Genomic DNA, 18,470 nt, shown 5'->3' with positions numbered 1-18,470 from the left:
AGCATTTTGTTGTCCATGTCCTGCAGATGATAACAGGCAATAATTTCTTTACTGCTGTGGATTGGGAAAGTGGAAAGAAAAGTAAGGGAAATTTAAAAAAAAACAGTTGAATAATCTGTAGGATTTTCATTGTCTAGTTTGACCACAAAATTCAAAAGGCTAACAGAATTATGTCAAGTACGGTAAATACCCTCATATAATGGTTAATTCAGCTCAGGAATGGCAATTGCAGACTTCAAAGGGGATCAAAAGCTTAGAAGCAGCCTCACCTGCAATTAAACATACCTGAGTAATCACAAACAACTGTGAAGTCAATGTCCCAAACATTATGGAGCCCTGAAATGAGGGGATGATGTATAAAAAGTGCTGTAATTTCTACAGGGTCAAACCAAAATGTATACAGATAACCTAGAATAAAATCTAGAATGTGCACTTTAATTATGTGAATTGTTTGATTACAAATTTAAAATTGTGGAGCACGGGCAAATAAGTGAAAAAAAATGCATGTCTCAAGCATTATGGGGGACACTGTAAATGATTGGTTGAAGAAGTGGAGGGGTGGTCAGTAAGCTGCAGATGACAATGGTTGGAGTGTGTGTAGAATTGTGTGGAAGATTGGCATAGGTTATAATAGAGCATAAACAGTATGCAGAGCTGGGTAGTGGTGGTAGTTGGAGTTAAAGCCATATAAATGTAAATGAACTTTGGAAGTTCAAACATGAGACGATGTAGTGAATAGTAGGATTTTTAATAATGTGAGGTTCAAATCCATAGATCCCTCAAAGTTGCTGCCCAAGTTGATAAGGTGGTTAAGAAGGTATAAGGTATGATTGCCTTCATTACTGGGGGATGAAGTTCAAGAACCGTGAGGTAATGTTGCAGCTCTATAAATCTCTGGTGAGATCACACTTGGAATACTATTGTTCCATTCTGGTTGCCTCATTAAAAGAAGGATGTAGCTTTAGAGAGGGTGCAGAGGAGATTTACCAGGATGTTGCCTGGTTTGGAAAACATGTTTTATGAAGAAAGGTTGATAGAACTGGGTTTTTCTCTTTGATGCCATTAAGGATAAGAGGGGACTTAAGAGGTACAAGATTATGAGGGACACAGATAGGGTGGATAGCCAGCACCTTTTTCCTGAGGTGATAATAACACCAGGGACATCTGTTTAAGGTAAATGGAAGGAACGCTAGGGTCAGAGGCATTTTTTTTTGTTTTACAGAGTGGTGGGTGCCTGGAATGCCTTGACAGAGGCTGGTACAATAGGGTAATTTAAAAGATAGATAGGGGCATGGATGCAAGAAAAATAGAGGGTTATGGGTGAGAGCTAGGGAAGGATTAGATTGTTTTGGAATAGCTTTATTTTGGACTGCAAAAAGACCATGGGCCAAAGGGCATGTTCTGTGCTGTTATGTTCTTTGTTCTATAAATAGGCAGTGTCCATCACCTGGCAAAACATGTTTCAACTAATCCAAATAGAGTTGGTGCAATGAGAATTCCAAATTGTTTATAGCAAGATATATTTTAAAAAAGCTATGATCTAAAATTCAGTTCAAATTCTGATGGAGCACAAAGGAATAGTTTGTTGAAATTAAAAAGGCAGCACAAATTCCCCTTCTTTCAATCCACTAATATGTCTCTACATATCCAGATCATTATTCTTGGTTGAAACTTGAACAGATAATGTTCTAATTTTAGAACTGTTTTGATTTTCATATTTAATATTTTTGATCAAAATGTGAGAAAAATATTCAAAATATCACCATAAATGTGAGTAAAATAAGAAAATCAGATTTTTACATGGAACATAACCAAAAGTCAAGGTAATCAGATTGATAATTCTTTTTCATCATGAGCTCCCGTGCATTCCCTCATTGAAGAGGCACTGAAAAATTGCAAGCCAATATTCTATTTGTACCATTTGAATTTTAAAGTAGCATCTGGACAATAACAGATTACCTGTTGGACTCCTCGTTCATTACTTAGAGTGCGTAGTTCATCTGAATGTGCTGCACAAACTTCATGCAAAGCCGCCAGGTTACGAGACAAGTCAATCCTAAAGTGCTCTGTAGCATCAGGAACCTCAGGGACATTCTTAACACAAAAGTAAAACATCTCATTGAAGAAGAAACATATACAATATGGTTCTTAAACCGTCTAACATCTCTTGATTTAAGAATTGTTGCATTATGACATTTTTTTGCACTACCAATAAGTGGTAATTCTGTCTCATCCACAGGAAAAAGAACTTCAGGGTTATACATGATGTCATGTATGTAATCTTCATAACAAATCTGAAATTATATTGGAAAATTGCATGTCACATATGTGGGCACCATGTCAGGGTGAGGCAAAATATAAATGTTAGCATTATTCCTCTTGAATGGCCTTAATCCTAAAGGTATGAACACATATTATTCTAATTTTAGGTAATCCCTACCCCCACCTGTTTCCATCTCTTCTTTACAAACTCCTGATTTGATTTTTAACCATTCTAACTTTTATATGCCACACCAGCCAGCACCTGCCCATAACTTCCACCTAACATCTCTGCCTCCCCAACCCCTCCCTGTACACCTACCCAAATTCTTTCACCCTTTAGGGTATAGGAATTAGGGGATATGGGGAGTATGCAGGTAGGTGGAGTTAGGTCATAAATTAGATCAGCCATGATCTTATTGAATGGCGGAGCAGGCTCGGATGGCCATTTTTGGCCTACTCCTGTTCCTACTTCCTATGTTCCTATGTTTATATACATAATGTCACTCTTTCCCTGTAGTCTTGATAAAGGGTTTAGATCCAAAACATTGTCCTGTAGCCATCTGCTATGAAGAAATACACACACTCGCAGTGTGGGAGGTTAAGCTCTGGCTTTATTGAGGCTGGAAATGCTCCTTTTATACAGTTGGAGTTCCTGCCATTTGGTTGATTGGCTGATATCAGCCGGATGAATAACAAAAATGGGATTCCCACCCGCAGGAAGATTCTTGCACAGGAATACCCTTCTTCCCTAGCCGCTGTTGCTCTGTTAGCAGTGACAGTCTGGCCAGCACCATTTTAGGGCTGCTGGTTTTGAACTGCTCCAGCTTCCAAACTCACCGGTTCGCTATGCTAGGGATCGCATTAGTGAGTCATGTCGGCCCAATCTTCACGGTTGCGGGTCCCACATGACCCCCCCCCCCCACCAAAGAACCGGAGCTACAGTTCAGTGTCCATGGATGCAGTCCCCAATGTCTTTAGCGGTCTGTCTCTGAATTGAGGTGCTGTCGACTCAATGGGTTGCGTCGGGTCCGTGTGTACCGGCTTGAGCCGTCTATGGTGAAAACCTTTGGTTTACCTCCGATGTCCAGTGGCCCCATTGTTCTGGATGACTCATAAGGGGACTTCGTAAGGACAGTGTGACCCTCTGTACACGAACATGTGCTCAGTCTTTGAGGTCTTTGGAGATATTGAACATGGCTTGCCCATGTCTGGAGGGTGGGGTCAGAGCAAGGTTACCGAGCTTTTCCCACAACCTGTCCAGGAAGGTGGTTGTATCCTCCTGTTGACCTCTGGCCGGTGGGACGAAATCCCCGGGGACCATGAGTGGAGTTCCGTAGACGAACTCAGCGGAGGATTTGCGGAGGTCTTCTTTTGGTGCTGTACAAATTTCCAGCAGTCCCCAAGGCAGTTCGTCCACCCAGTTGGGGCCCTTGAGTTTGGTCATAAGGGCAGTCTTGAGGTGCCTGTGGAAGCGCTCCACCATCCCGTTACACTGCGGGTGGTATGCTGTCGTGTGGTGTAGTTGAGCACCCCTCAGGTTGGCAATGTCAGTCTACAGGCTGGAGGTGAATTGTGCACCTTTGTCGGAGGTTATGTGGCACGGTAGTCCAAACTTTGCTAACTAGGGCGAGACAAGTGCCTTGGTGCAGGACCTGGTGGATGTGTCGGCCAGGGGCATTGCTTCTGGCCACCGAGTAAAGCGGTCAACCACCATGAACAGGTAGCGGAAACACTGTGATAGTTTCAGGGCCCCACTATGTCCACGTGATGTGGTCAAACCTTTGTTCTGTTTGCGTGCACGTCTTGGCCTACCCAGTGACTTGTTTCTGCAATCCATGCCACGCATACTTGTTGGCCACCAACTCGACTGTAGTCCTGATCAATAGATGTGCCAGCCCATGGATGGAGTTGAAAACTCGTCACCTCCATGCCAATGGCATATAGGTTGAACCTGCCCGGTAGCCTAGTCGCACAGAAGGGTAGTGTTATCTGTGCCAATTGGGATGTCCTGAAGCTGTAGCTTCGTGACAGCGGTCCTGTACTGAGGAATATCATCATCCTGCTGCTATTAATGGATGCTCTGTCTTGACAAGGTGTCTGCAACCACACTGACTTTTCCTGAGATGTGCCTCATGATAGTGGTATACAACGAGATGCGACACAAGTATCTCTGCTGGCGGGTTGACCAGGGGTTGGAGATCTTACCTAGGGCGAATGACAGTGGCTTATGGTCCGTGAAAGTCCCTCCCTTGAGGAAGTATTGGAAGTGGCGAATGGCTAAGTACAGTGCCAGTAGCTCTCTGTCGAAAGCACTGTACTTTAGCTCAGGAGGGCACAGATGCTTGCTGAAGAAAGCTATTGGATGCCAACTTCCTTCTATCTGCTGCTCCAGAACTCCACCCATCACCATTCCTGAGGCATCGACCGTGAGTGCTGTGGGTACGTCTGGCCTGGGGTGGGCCAAGAGTGCAGGATTAGCCAGAGCTTCCTTTGCTTCCACGAATACTCGTGCAGAGTCATCGTCCCTGGTTAAGGCGGCCTTGCTGGTCATCAGGATGAAAAGTGGACGCATGGTTCGAGGCGCTATGGGGATGAATCTGCGATAAAAGTTAACCATCCCCACGACCTCGTGCAGTCCTTTGGTCGTACTGGGCCTCGGGAAGTTGCAATGGCCTCCACCTTGATGGTTAGTGGCTTGGCCCCGTCTTTGGTAATCCTGTAACTCAGGAAATCAATTGTGCTTCGTCCAAACTGACATTTGGCCAGGTTGATGGTAAGGCCGAACTCACATTGGCGATTGTAGAGGTTTCGGAGGTGTCGAGGAAGTCCGCTCCAAGTAGCAGTTGTTCCACTGCGGCCAGCAAGAACTCCCACGAGAAGTAAGTGTCCGAACTGCAGCTCAGCCCTACGAGTGCCATAGGTCCGTATGCTGCTGTTGTCGGCACCCCTCAACGCAGGGCCCGCTTGCCTGCGTCTAGTGTCTAACCCTGTCGGGGCCATCACACTGACCTCCGCTCCTGTATACACCAAAAAACATCTTCCAGTCAGGCGGTCCCATACGTACAGGAGGCTCGTTTGATGGCCAGCTGCCGTGGCCATCAGCGATGGCTGGCCTTGTCATTTCTCTGAAACTCACAGGGCGATTGGCATCGGCGGGCCTCGGTGCCCCATCTTTGGTGGTAGAAACATCATCTCTCCTTGGACTCGGCCCTCCCTCTTGCCTGCCGCTCCTTTCCTGGACCTGCCTTGGTCTGTTTGTGAGACTTCACGATGAGTCTCACGATAGCCGAGCACTTCTGTTTCTGCTTCCACAGAATATCTGCCCATGTTGCGACATCCCGGGGGTCGCTGAAATCTGCGACAACTAGGAGCAGTTAGATGTCCTCGGGCAGTTGCTTCAAGAACGGCTGCTCGAACATGATGCCGGGTTCATGGTCTCCCAAGAGGGCCAGCATCTCGTTCATGAGCACTGATGGGGATCTGTCTCCTAGCCTATCCAGGTGGAGCAGCCATGCCCCTCTCTTTCGCCGTGAGAGTCCGAAGGTCTCGGTCAATAGCTCTTTGAAGAGAGTGTAAGTGCCTTCCAATGGTGGCCTGTGGATGAAGTTGGCCACTCTGTCTACAGTCTCTGGATCCAGGGCGCTGACCATGTGGTAGTATCGTGTGGTCTCAGATGTGATGCCCTGAATCTGGAACTGGGACTCAGCATGGCCAAACCACACGCTGGGTCGAACTGTCCAGAACGTCGGGAGCTTGAGGCCAACTGCGCTGATCGCTGCTTTGTTATCCGTCGCTGGGTTTAGATTCTATCTAAAATGTTGGGGTCACCAATTGTAGCCGTCTGCTATGAAGAAACACACACACTCCCAGTGTGGGAGGTTTAGCTCTGACTTTATTGAGGCTGGAAATGCTCCTTTTATACAGTTGGAGTTCCTGCCGTTTGGTTGATTGGCTGACATCAGCCACATGAATAATAAAAACAGGATTCCCTCCTGCGGGAACATTATTATGTACGAATACCCTTCTTCCCCAGTCTGGTGTCATGTTAGGCCTGCAGGTCTTGTACTGCCCCAGCTTCCAACCGCACCCGTTCGCTAAGGGGTTGTATTAGTGAGTTATACTGCTATTTATTACTGTGCGTTGTGCCGGACAATCTCCAAGGTTACGGGCCACCACAGTCCCATTATTTCTACTAATGGATGCTGTTTAAGTGCCGTGTTCCTCCAGGAAATGTCTTCTCAAGTTTCTGGTTCTCAACTTAATGCCATTGTATGTTCTAAATATGGCCTTTAAAACAAACCTCATTTTTATGTGCTCATAACAGATTGTTCATTCAGGTGTCTTGCTGTTTGGTGTGGGCGATCATGTCACTCAGATGATAAAAATAGATTGTTAGTTAATGTTAATAGAGGTAAATTATTGACCTGACTACCTAATGTTTGCGTAAATTACCAGCTTTGTGACCAGATTACTCCAGTTAACATCTGAAAAATTGAAAGCAAACCACTTCAGACATTGCCACAAATTTTGTACCTCCCACATGAACGACCATTGTATTAAATTGAACCTGATCTCTTGTAATGTTTGGAATACAAGCTTCTGATGTATTGCCTCCATGTCAATGACCAGAAGACTTAAACCTCCCCTGCTTTTGAAACTTTAAACCAGCATTCTTATTAGCAGATAGAATATTCGCCCACTAGCCAATCACTTGTTCTCTACCTGGTTTAAACTTAGTTATTCATATCTTATACCACATTAAATTTACTCATATAGTAGTGATCATGCTGTTCTGTATTGGGTTTAAAATCCAATAATGGCTGCACCTCTCCTGATGTACCAGCTTTCCTGTCATCAACAGCTACTCAGAACTATATTTTGGATTCTTACTGTTCTGTGCATTCAAAATGTTTTCATTGTATAAATTGTGGCCCATTACTGTTAGCCATCTTTGTCCTTCAATCACCTCATTAATTTGTTATGTCTTTTAGAACCTGCCTTACTTCTTCCTAATTCATCTTTGAATAAATTTTGGTCAGTTAGTTTAATTTGTGTTGTTTTTCAATATTAAAGTGAATGGAATTCTGGATTTTATTAATTCAATCAAATTCAGAATTGAATATAATTGTCTCAAGTTATAGCAACTTAAATGAATGTAATTGTAAAAAATTCAATTGACAATTTCAAAGTGACTAATATTTCCCCAAAACTAAAGTTAGAAGCACTTACCCCTAATTCATCTAGGAACATAATCATTCGATGCTTGTTGTTCTTGATGAATGGATTTACACCTTCCATGTAGGGTTCCTATAACAAAGTAACATCACCTTAAAAAAATCAATATCACTGTGTGTCCAAAGTATCACTGTGCTAAACTAGTAAGTCTGAATCAATTCTTCTCTCAATGTTGTCAATGAGGCAACATGATGATCAGGAAATGAACTATGAACAATTATTCTGTGCCCTTGTAACTGAATAGGTTACTAGTCACTATTTCTCAGCAATATAAATGTTCTGGGTTATGTGATTTCAATTTCTGTACCATTGTACTGGTTGCAGGTCCCAATTATTTTAAAATATATTCTTCACGTTGATGACATACTAAAATGCAAGTCTTTCTTCAAATCCTACTTCTAATTTGTGGATCAAATGTAAAACATGTTGAGAAAAAGCCAAGTATGAATAACATCATCTGTCTGAACTGTTTATTGTGCAAAATTTTTAAAATGGAAAAAGGTGGACATTGATTATTAAGGAAAATAAAGATAACGTTGATGTGATGACATGACTGAAACATTAAAGATGCTAGACAACAGAACAATACATTTATTAACCCGAGCTTTCTTGAATCAGATTTAGAATACCTTGGCTCCAAATTCCACCAAGTTTGCTAAATTTTGAAGGGACTTTGCCACAAGAGTGAGTGTCCTTGCAGCGGTGGAGCAAGGTGGATCTAAAAGAGTGAAAGACAAGCATTATTGTAAAAGTTTTAATTTCATCACTTATTTAATAATCTTTGTCAATTTCTGACAAAACAATCAACCATCTTGCAATCAGCCCAGGAGGTCTTTGCAAAAGTCAAGTATTGAACGTATGGGCAAAAATATCAGCATCAGACAAGGGGCTGTAAGTGGCAATGTTATACTGCAAGAAATGAGGCATGTAGCAGAAGCTGAAAAGCACAGGAGCCCAGCTCAAGATCAAAGATGCCAAAACAGTGAATAATTGCATCAAATTTAAACAGTATTCTGGGAGAGTGCAGAGTAATTCAAAGATTTCTTTGCTGAAAAATGATAAATAGAGATGGTGTCAAGAGTATAAAACACACTAGACCATTAAAAAATGGAATTCCTCTCAATCTTTGGCACAAATAGGATTGAAAACTAAATTCTGACTGGAACCTTTGATTTGGACATATCTAGAGGTAAACTGCAATGTAGTTGACACAATGGTAAAATAAAACAAAGCAATTTCATTCCATTTTTCAAAGTTTCATAATAATAAATGAAAAACTTTTATTTTCTCAGTATAACATGATTGCAATTGTAATTATACAGAGGCTAAACATTGTAAACCTCCGTACATTTTGAAGGGTGGATGGAAACCGGAGCACCCAGAGGAAACTCACACAGACACTGGGAGAATGTACAAACTCCTTATAGACAGCAACAGATTCAAACCCAGGTTGTTGGTGCTGTAATAGCGCTGCATTATCTGCTACTCTGTGCCACCTGACTTCATGTTCAGTAAAATTAAGCAGTTCAATTGGAGCATTTTTCAATGGGGGAATACTTTGTATCAGTGCTATTGGAATATGATTAGATATAAAATAATTATGAAATGACAAGGAACACTGTAAAATTAACATCAAGTTAAATACCATTCAATTTCAGAACCAATGAAGACTTGTAACAAAATAATGCCACAACGATGATGGAAGTAGCTTGGAAATTAGTTTATTGGAATTTGAGTCAGTTTTCTAGATGCTGGAAGAAATAGGTTTTGGATTCACTCAGGGAAGAGGCAATTTTAGATTTTGTCACTTATAAAGAGACAGATTTGAAATTTGTTTTGGCTAACAATCTCACAGTAATAACCAGGATAGAATTTTACATGAGTTTTAGAAGTATCGAAATGATATCACTCACATTTATGAGTGGTTAGCTCTCTTAAGTGGATGAAGAAATTAAAAATAAAACTATCTGGTATATAAATAATACCAGACATCTGAAGAAATACTTTATTTCCAAAGAAGACACATTTTAATGAGATATAATAAATCCTTGAGAAAAGTAATCTATTCATGCTTTACTGAAGTAGCAAGATGGTATTAGATTGAAGTGATAATAAAGCTATAAAGAAATACCAAATGACCAGTTTAGAAGAAATTAAAAAACTGGTAAATAATGACTAAAATTGATGCGAGAAAATAGAATGTAGGCATAATCTAGCAAGAAAATAAAACAGATTGTAAAAGCTTCTTTATCTTTTGAGAGAGCAGAATCCTTTGAAGCTGAGAGATAATAATAATGAGTTTAGAAATAGTAGAGTCTTAAAACAACCATTTTATATATTTTTTTTCCATAGTAGAAGGCATTAAACAATAATAAATACCAAAAAATTGAGGTAATCGATGGGCTAAAAATAAGGAAGAATTTAAAATAATATAATTGGAGTCAAAATTCTGGGCAAACTTGTGGTTGATAAATCCACTGGACTGATGGCCTGCGTTGTTTAATTCTAAGGGAAGGTGGCTACTGAGATAGTAGGTGTATGGTAGTGATTCTGTAAAATTTTATATATACTGGGTTCCAGTAAAGCATGATAATTGTCAAAACACAGAAGCATTTGGTCTTAACGTAGGTAAACTAGATTAGTGTAGATGGCTAAAACCCCCAAAATGCTGGAGATCTTTTCAGCATCTCTAGGAGACAAAAATATTTTGCTGATGTTTTGGGCCTAAACTCTTCCTCAAGAAAAAATCAGAAATATCAGAAAGTCTCAGAATTCAAACAATGGTGGAGGAGGAATCCAGACCAACAAAAGACGTTAATTGGATGTGATAAGGAACTAAGTAGAATTTACCATGTCTATGTGAAAGGAAATGGAGAGGCAACAGGGTAAGCAGGGTGTGGGGAGGGGTGTGTGGTTCACAAAAGCCAGATAAGTCGATATTAATGCCATTCGGTTGGAGGGTTCGTCGGAAGATGAGGTGGGGTTTTTTCCTCCAATTTATGGGTGGCTTCAGTCTGGCAGTACAAGACCATGGACAGGCATGTTGGCAAGGGAACGGGATGCAGAATTGAAATGGGTGGTCACTAGGAGAGTCACGCTATTGGCTATTGTGGCAGACAGAGAACTGAGGTGCTCAATAAAGCAATCTCCCAGTCTGCGTCCAATCTCTCCAATGTAGAGGAGACCACAGCCGGAGGATTGAAAGCAGTAGATGACCCCTGCAGATTTACATGTTGTTTCACTTGCAAGGACATTTGCGGCCCCAACTGGTGCTGAGGGAGGAGGAATGGGCACAAGTAGAGCATCTCTGGCGACCAAGAATAGTCTGGTGTACAAGCATCTGTGCTGGGGCCTTAGCTTTATTAATGACAGATAAAGGAACCAATCTTAATCCATTCAAATTTGTCTAGATGTGATGAATATAAAAACTCAGCACAAGTATAATGTGGTTAAAAAGACATATTGAGTGTAAGGTTATTGCCTTAGGAGGAGGAATAGAAAAGTAGAGTATTTAAGTGACGTGAACAGTTAAATGTTAGTGTTAAGGGGGATGTTAGTCCTTGTACAAGACCAAAAAAATTAGCATCTCAGGAACATCAAGTAATTAAGACAAACAAGATGCTATACATTAATACAAAGGGAATGGAATACAACATTAATAAAGTCTTGCTACAACCACACAGAGCTTTGACATGATCAGCACCACGAATATCTTGCTCCATTTACATCTGTTTACTCAACGATTATAACACATAGAACATAAAACGCTACAGCACAGGCCCTGCAGCCTTCAATGTTCTTCCAACCCATATATTCCTATATTAAAAAAATACGAAACCCTTCCTACCTCATAACCCTTTATTTTTCTTCCATCCATGTGCCAAAGTGTCTCTTTAACCCTCTATTTTTCTTTCATCCATATGCCTGACTAAGAATCTCTTAAATGCCCCCAATGTTTCAACCTCCACCACCATCCCTGACAAGGCATTCCAGAAGCCCACAACTCTCTGTGTCAAAAAAACTTTGCCCTGATTTCTCCCCTAAGCTTCCTTCCCTTCACTTTGTACACATGTTCTCTGGTGTTTGGTATTCCTGCCCTGGGGAAAGATGCTGGCTGTCCACCCTGATATATGCCTCTCAGAATCTTGTAGACCGTTATTGTCTCCTCTCATCCTTCTACGCTCCAAAGAGAAAAGTCCTAGCTCTTCTAACCTTGCCTAATAAGACTTATTTTCCAATCCAGGCAACATCCTGATTAATCTCCTCTGCACCCTCTCCATAGCTTCCACATCATTCCTATAATGAGGTAACCAGAAATGAACGCAATACTTCAAGTATGGTCCCTCCAGAGATTTGTAGAGTTGCAACATGACCTCTCGCCTCTTGAAGTCAATCCCCCATTAATGAATTCCAGAATCCCATAGGCCTTCATAATTATCCTATCAACCTGCACAGCAACCTTGAGGGATGTATGAATTTGGACCCAAAGATCTCTTAGTTTATCCATACTATCCAGTTTAACAGAGCACTAACCCTGTACTCAGCCTTGTGGTTTGACCTTCCAAAATGCATCACATCACACTTATTTGGATTGAACTCCATCTGCCACTTTCTGCTCAATTCAGTATCCTGATTATATCCTTTTGTAACCTACGACAACCTTCTGCACCATCCACAGCTCCTCCAAACTTTGAATCATCCACAAACTTTCTGACCCATCCTTCCACCTCTTCGTCTAGATCATTTATAAAGATCACAAACAGCAGAAGTTCCAGAACAGATCTCTGTGATACTCCACTAGTCACTGACCTCCAGGCAGAATACTTTCCTTTCACAACTAGTTTCATGCAAACCAATTTTTTATCCACAGAGTCAAAGTTCCATGGATCCCATGCCTCATGAGTCTCTCATGGGGACCTTCTCAAATGCCTTATTAAAATCCAGATAGACCACATCTACTGCCTAACCTTCATCAATTTCTTTTGTTACCTCCTCAAAGAACTCATTCAGGGTCCTCCTGAAGCATGACTTTTCCGTCACAAAGCCATGCTGGCTATCTTTAAGTAAACTGTACTTCTCCAAATGCTCATTGATCCTCTTCTTAAGAATCCTCTCCATTAGTTTATACACCACTGACGAGAGACTCACGGGTCTATAATTCACAGGATCCTCCCTATTACGTTTTTAAACTAAGAGACCACATTCGCCATTCTCCTATCCTCTGGCACCTACCCTGTGGCCAAAGAGGACTAAAAAATCATAGCCACTGCCCCATCTATCTCTTCCTTCACTTCTCATAATAACCTGGGGTATATTGCATCTGACCCTGGGGACATCAATCTTAAATGTTTTAAGAAGATTAATCTCAACAATGTCCAGCACACAAACCTGTTCTATTCCAACCTCACCCTGATCAAGGTCCCTTTTTCATGTGAATACTGAAGCAAAATATTCATTTAGGACCTCCCCAACCTCCTACGCCTCTAGGCGCATATTGCCACCTTTATCCTTTCTTTCTTTGGCTTGGCTTCGCGGACGAAGATTTATGGAGGGGGTAAAAGTCCACGTCAGCTGCAGGCTCGTTTGTGAGGCGCCAAGATGCACGGTTTGAGGCGATATCAGCCCACTGGTGGTGGTCAATGTGGCAGGCACCAAGAGATTTCTTTAGGCAGTCCTTGTACCTTTTCTTTGGTGCACCTCTGTCACGGTGGCCAGTGGAGAGCTCGCCATATAACACGATCTTGGGAAGGTGATGGTCCTCCATTCTGGAGACGTGACCCACCCAGCGCAGCTGGATCTTCAGCAGCGTGGACTCGATGCTGTCGACCTCTGCCATCTTGAGTACTTCGACGTTAGGGATGAAAGCGCTCCAATGGATGTTGAGGATGGAGCGGAGACAACACTGGTGGAAGCGTTCTAGGAGCCGTAAGTGATGCCGGTAGAGGACCCATGATTCGGAGCCGAACAGGAGTGTGGGTATGACAACGGCTCTGTATACGCTTATCTTTGTGAGGTTTTTCAGTTGGTTGTTTTTCCAGACTCTTTTGTGTAGTCTTCCAAAGGCGCTATTTGCCTTGGCGAGTCTGTTGTCTATCTCGTTGTCGATCCTTGCATCTGATGAAATGGTCCAGCCGAGATACTGGTTGACCGTTTTGAGTTTTGTGTGCCCGATGGAGATGTGGGGGGGCTGGTAGTCATGGTGGGGAGCTGGCTGATGGAGGACCTCAGTTTTCTTCAGGCTGACTTCCAGGCCAAACATTTTGGCAGTTTCCGCAAAGCAGGACGTCAAGCGCTGAAGAGCTGGCTCTGAATGGGCAACTAAAGCGGCATCGTCTGCAAAGAGTAGTTCACGGACAAGTTTCTCTTGTGTCTTGGTGTGAGCTTGCAGGCGCCTCAGATTGAAGAGACTGCCATCCGTGCGGTACCGGATGTAAACAGCGTCTTCATTGTTGGGGTCTTTCATGGCTTGGTTCAGCATCATGCTGAAGAAGATTTTCTACCTGCCTTTATCCATATCCCTTAATTCCCTTACTATATAGAAATATATCCAACCTTGTCTTAAATATATTTACTGAGGTCGCCTCCACTGCTTCAATGGCCAGCGAATTCCACAGATTCACCACCTTCTGGGAAAAGCAATTCCTCCTCATCTCCATCCTAAATCTACTACCCTGAATCTTGAGGCTATGTTCCCTAGTTCTGGTCTTCCCTACCAATGGAAACAACATACCTACCTCCATTTTATCAATGCCTTTCATAACTTTAAATAATTTTTAGAAATATACCTCTTCTCATTCTTCTAAATTCTTCCAATCTTTCCTCATAGGTCAGTCCCTTAATACCTGGAATCAACTTGAACTTCCTCTGGACCCGCTTCCAAAACCAGTACATCCTTCCTCAAGTAAGGAGACAACAACTACATGCAGTACTCCAGATGCAGCCTCACCAGTATTTTGTACAGTTGCACCATAATCTCCCTGCTCTTAAATTCAATCCCTTGAGCAAAGGCAGCCAACATTCCAATTGCCTTCTTGATAGCCTGCTGCACCTGCAAACCAACCTTTTGCAATTCATGCATCTGAACCCACAAGTCATTCTGGATGGCAGCATGCTGCAATCACTTTCCATTTAAATAATAATCTGATCTTCCTTCCAAAGTGGATAACCTCACATTTACCAACATTGTACTCCATTTGCCAGACTCTTGCCCACTCAATTAACCTATCTATGTCTCTCTACACAATTTGCTTTGCCACTCAATGTAATCAGCAAACTTAGATACACTACACTCTGTCCCCTCTTTCAGATCATTTATGTATACTGTGAACAATTACGGTCCCAGCACCAACCCCTGCAGCACTTCGCTCACAACCAATTGCCAATCAGAAAAACACCCCTGTATCCCAAATCCTTTCTATTTGTTCACCAATCCTCTATCCACACTAATACATCACCCCCAATTTCATGCATCCTTATCTTCTGTACAAGTCTTTTTTGTGGCACCTTATCGAATGGCTTCTGAAAATCCAGGTAAAGAATGTCCATTTGCTCCCCTCTATCTATTGAGCTTGTTATTTCCTCAAAGAACTCCAGTAAATTTGCCAAACAGGACCTGCCTTTGCCAAATCCATGCCATATCTGCCTGATGGATCCATTTTGCTTCAGATGCCTCGCTATTTAATGATGGCTTCAAGCATTTTCTCAACTACAGATGTTAAACTAACTGGTCTATAGTTCCTTGCCTTTTGCTTATGTGATAGTACAGATTATATCATCAATGTGTATATGTACATGTGTACAGATTGTAGTGTAAGATTACTGTGATTGACTGAGAGTGTAGCCACACCTCCTGGCAGGTCTTAAAGGATTACTCCTAGTCAGACCAGGTCATTCTGGACTGGTCAACCTATTTGTGATATGCTCCAGTCTTTTAGTTAATAAAAGCCTTGGTTTGGATCAACAAGTCTTTGGTTCTTTCGACGCGCACTACAGCCTAGAACTTTTTGTTTTAAATTACCATATATTTTGGCCTACAAGTCGACTGGCGCACAAGTCAATCCCATTTTTTCAGCCTCATTTTAAGGGGTTTATGGTATATCCAGCCTATAAGTCAACCCCCAAAGCTCACAATTCATGAGATGAGACTGGCGTGTACATGGTTGGAGGTGATTGCTATCATGGAGGGTCTATCGACACAATGCAGCTCACGACAAAAACATTAAGCAAGTTTTAAGTTGAAAGTGATAGAAATGGCCAAGAAAACCAACAACTGCATTTCTGCAGTATAATTTGATGTGCATATAATGTGATGTCGGTAAGAGAATGGAGGAAGAAAGAAGAGACTTTAAGAAAAATACCAAAAAGACAATATTCTTTGAGAAAAAGGAATCACTCGTTGGCCAAAGTTGGAAAATCACATTGCAGAATGGGTACATGAACAGAGGCAAGATTGCTACACAGTCAGCCAAAATAAAATAAGAACAAAAGTCCACCCAGCCCTCAGTGATGATTTTGAGGCTACAGTTGGCTGGTTCAATCATTTCATGAAAAGGAAAAATCTTGTATTACACCAAAGGACAAAAATTGCACAGATCAAAAGATCTTGATCATAAAGTTGTAAGTTTTCACCTGTTTATTATTCGGAACCGGCAGAAACACCCGTTTGCATTGGGAAATATCGGAAATGTGGACAAACCGCCATTAATTTCGACATGATATGCAATAGAACAGTGGAATGGAAAGGTGTTAAAAATGCAAACCAGAAGTACAGGTCATGAAAGGACCACGTTTACCACAGTATTATTGTGCATGGCCGACGGGATGAAAACCCAAGGTAATCTTCAAACACAAAATTAAACTGAAAATGAAATTCCCTCCAGGTATTTTTGTACATTTTCATGAAAAAGGATAGATGGATGAAAATGGTGTAAAACTATGGATAGACAATGTGTGGAACAAGCAGGCAGGGGTTTACGCAAAGAACAGAGCTTTTATGATCTGTTTTGGAGCCACTTAACTAAAAACACTAAAAGTAGATTAGCACTACATAATACTTCCATTGTGGTTATCCCAGGTGGTTTGACGTCTCTATTGCAATCTCTCGATGTCTGCCTGAACAAGCCATTCAAAGACCATATGAGCGAGGAATGGAATTAAATGGATGTTGGGTGCAGAAAAGTTGTTTACAAAAGGCGGGGCAGTGTGTGCTGCATCACTTGATGTGCTGTGTAAATTCATGCTCAAGGCATGGGACAAAGTTAGAGACTGTGATAAAATCGTTTAAAAAGTGTGCAATTGTATGGAAGATGATTTATTGTGGGACACTGATGGTGAAGCTGAAAGCACCTCATCAGATACACCCATATGGGTAACTCTTTAAACAGTGAGAGTATGGATGCGTTGCTGCCATCTTTGCTTCAGTCAATGATATCAAGAGTGATTTTGAAGAGTTCTAATTGTGCTTTTTTTCAATAAAAATATTGATGAAAATCTGACACAGTTGGGCTTTTTTTTTGGTTTTTCAAGGGTCAAATTATATGCCAAATCGGTTTTTCAAGGGTCGACTTGTATGCCGGATCAGCGCAGATTGGATTTTAAGATGAATTTAAGATCTCAAAAGTATATCTGCGGATAAGTTGACCCTAATATTTTAAGAGTTTTTTTGGGGTTTCACAACTTGACTTGTACACTGAAATAAACAGCAGTGGCGCTGCATTTGCCATCTTCCAATCCAATGGGACCTGTCCAATATCCAGAGAATTTTAGTAAATTATCACCAAAGCCTCGACTATAACTTCTGGCATTTCTTTCAGTACATTGGGATGCATTCCATCAGGACCAGGGTATTTTTCTTTCTTCAGCCATAAATTTTTTGGAGAACAACCTCTTTAGTTATAGGTATTACATTTAGATCATCACCTCCCATCCACAACAACTGTTTTGGCATGTTCGATGTGCCCTCCACTGTGAATACCTAAACAAAATAGTAATTTAAAGCCTCAGCCATTTCCTCATTATCCAATATCAATTCTTCCAGCTCATCCTCCAAGGGCCTGACCTTCACTTTTGCCATCCTTTTGTGCTTTATATCATTATAAATATGTTTACAATCCTTTTATATTTTGTGCTCATCTTTTGTCATAGTCGACCTTCCCTTTCTTTATTGCTTGCTTCATGGTTCTTTGTTGCTTCTTAAAGGTTTCCCACTCTTCGGATTTCCCACTGCCCTTGGTAACTTTAAACACACAAGCTTTTAGTTTGATGCCTTCCTTGAACTACTTAGTTATCCAAGGCTGGCTATCCCCATTGTTACTGTCTTTGCCTTTAACTGGAATATACTTCTGTTGAGCATAGTGAAATATTTGTTTGAAACTCCTCCACTGTTCTTCAACCGTCCCTCCATATTGCCTGCATTCCCAGTCTAGTCTAGCCAACTCCTCCCTCATCCCCTTGTAGTCTCCCTTGTTTAGCATAACACACTTCTTTTAGACCAGTGGTTTTCAAACTACCACCCTAAACTCACATTCCACTTTCGGTAATCCCTATGTCGTAAGTGCTCTGAGATTAACAAGGGATTGCTTAAGGTGGTATGTGAGTGGAAAAAAAGTTTGAAAACCATTGTTTTAATCATACCTAATTGACTCATTATTTGCAATGTTTCATAAATCTGAAGGAAATGGGCCAATAACAATTTTTCTCCAGCAAAATATTTCAGTAACAATTGGGTCTAAAGCAGTGGTTCTCAACTTTCCCTTCCCACTCGCATACAACCTTAAGTAATCCACAGAACACTTATGGCATTGGGATTACTTAAGGTGGAATGTGAGTTTAGGGGCACAGTTTGAAAACCACTGTTCTAGACCGAGCTATTGTACCCTTCATTTGTATGATAAACTCAAATCATAGTTAGTTATCACTAACTATAAGATCGCCCAAGACCAGTTCCAAGATGGCATGTACCCTTGTAGGTTCAG

The 18,470-nt window shown here is 41.6% G+C and overlaps 1 protein-coding gene across 7 annotated transcripts in view; it reads right to left on the bottom strand.

Annotated features, from left to right (window-relative positions):
• rasa1a (RAS p21 protein activator (GTPase activating protein) 1a) overlaps positions 1-18,470 on the bottom strand; it is a 232,161-nt gene that overhangs the window by 1,106 nt on the left and 212,585 nt on the right. For 6 of the 7 annotated variants that reach the window (XM_069890456.1, XM_069890428.1, XM_069890408.1 and 3 more), the window contains 4 exons: positions 8,127-8,215; positions 7,492-7,569; positions 1,960-2,094; positions 286-336 (listed from right to left, as the gene is read on the bottom strand). In XM_069890456.1, the coding sequence (XP_069746557.1) occupies positions 286-336; positions 1,960-2,094; positions 7,492-7,569; positions 8,127-8,215 (353 nt within the window). The remainder of the gene's footprint in view (positions 1-285; positions 337-1,959; positions 2,095-7,491; positions 7,570-8,126; positions 8,216-18,470) is intronic. The other variant, XM_069890418.1, reaches the window with a different exon arrangement.

Source organism: Narcine bancroftii, chromosome 1 (assembly GCF_036971445.1).
Source record: "Narcine bancroftii isolate sNarBan1 chromosome 1, sNarBan1.hap1, whole genome shotgun sequence".
NCBI lineage: Eukaryota > Metazoa > Chordata > Chondrichthyes > Torpediniformes > Narcinidae > Narcine > Narcine bancroftii.
This window is presented reverse-complemented; position numbering and strand designations above follow the sequence as displayed.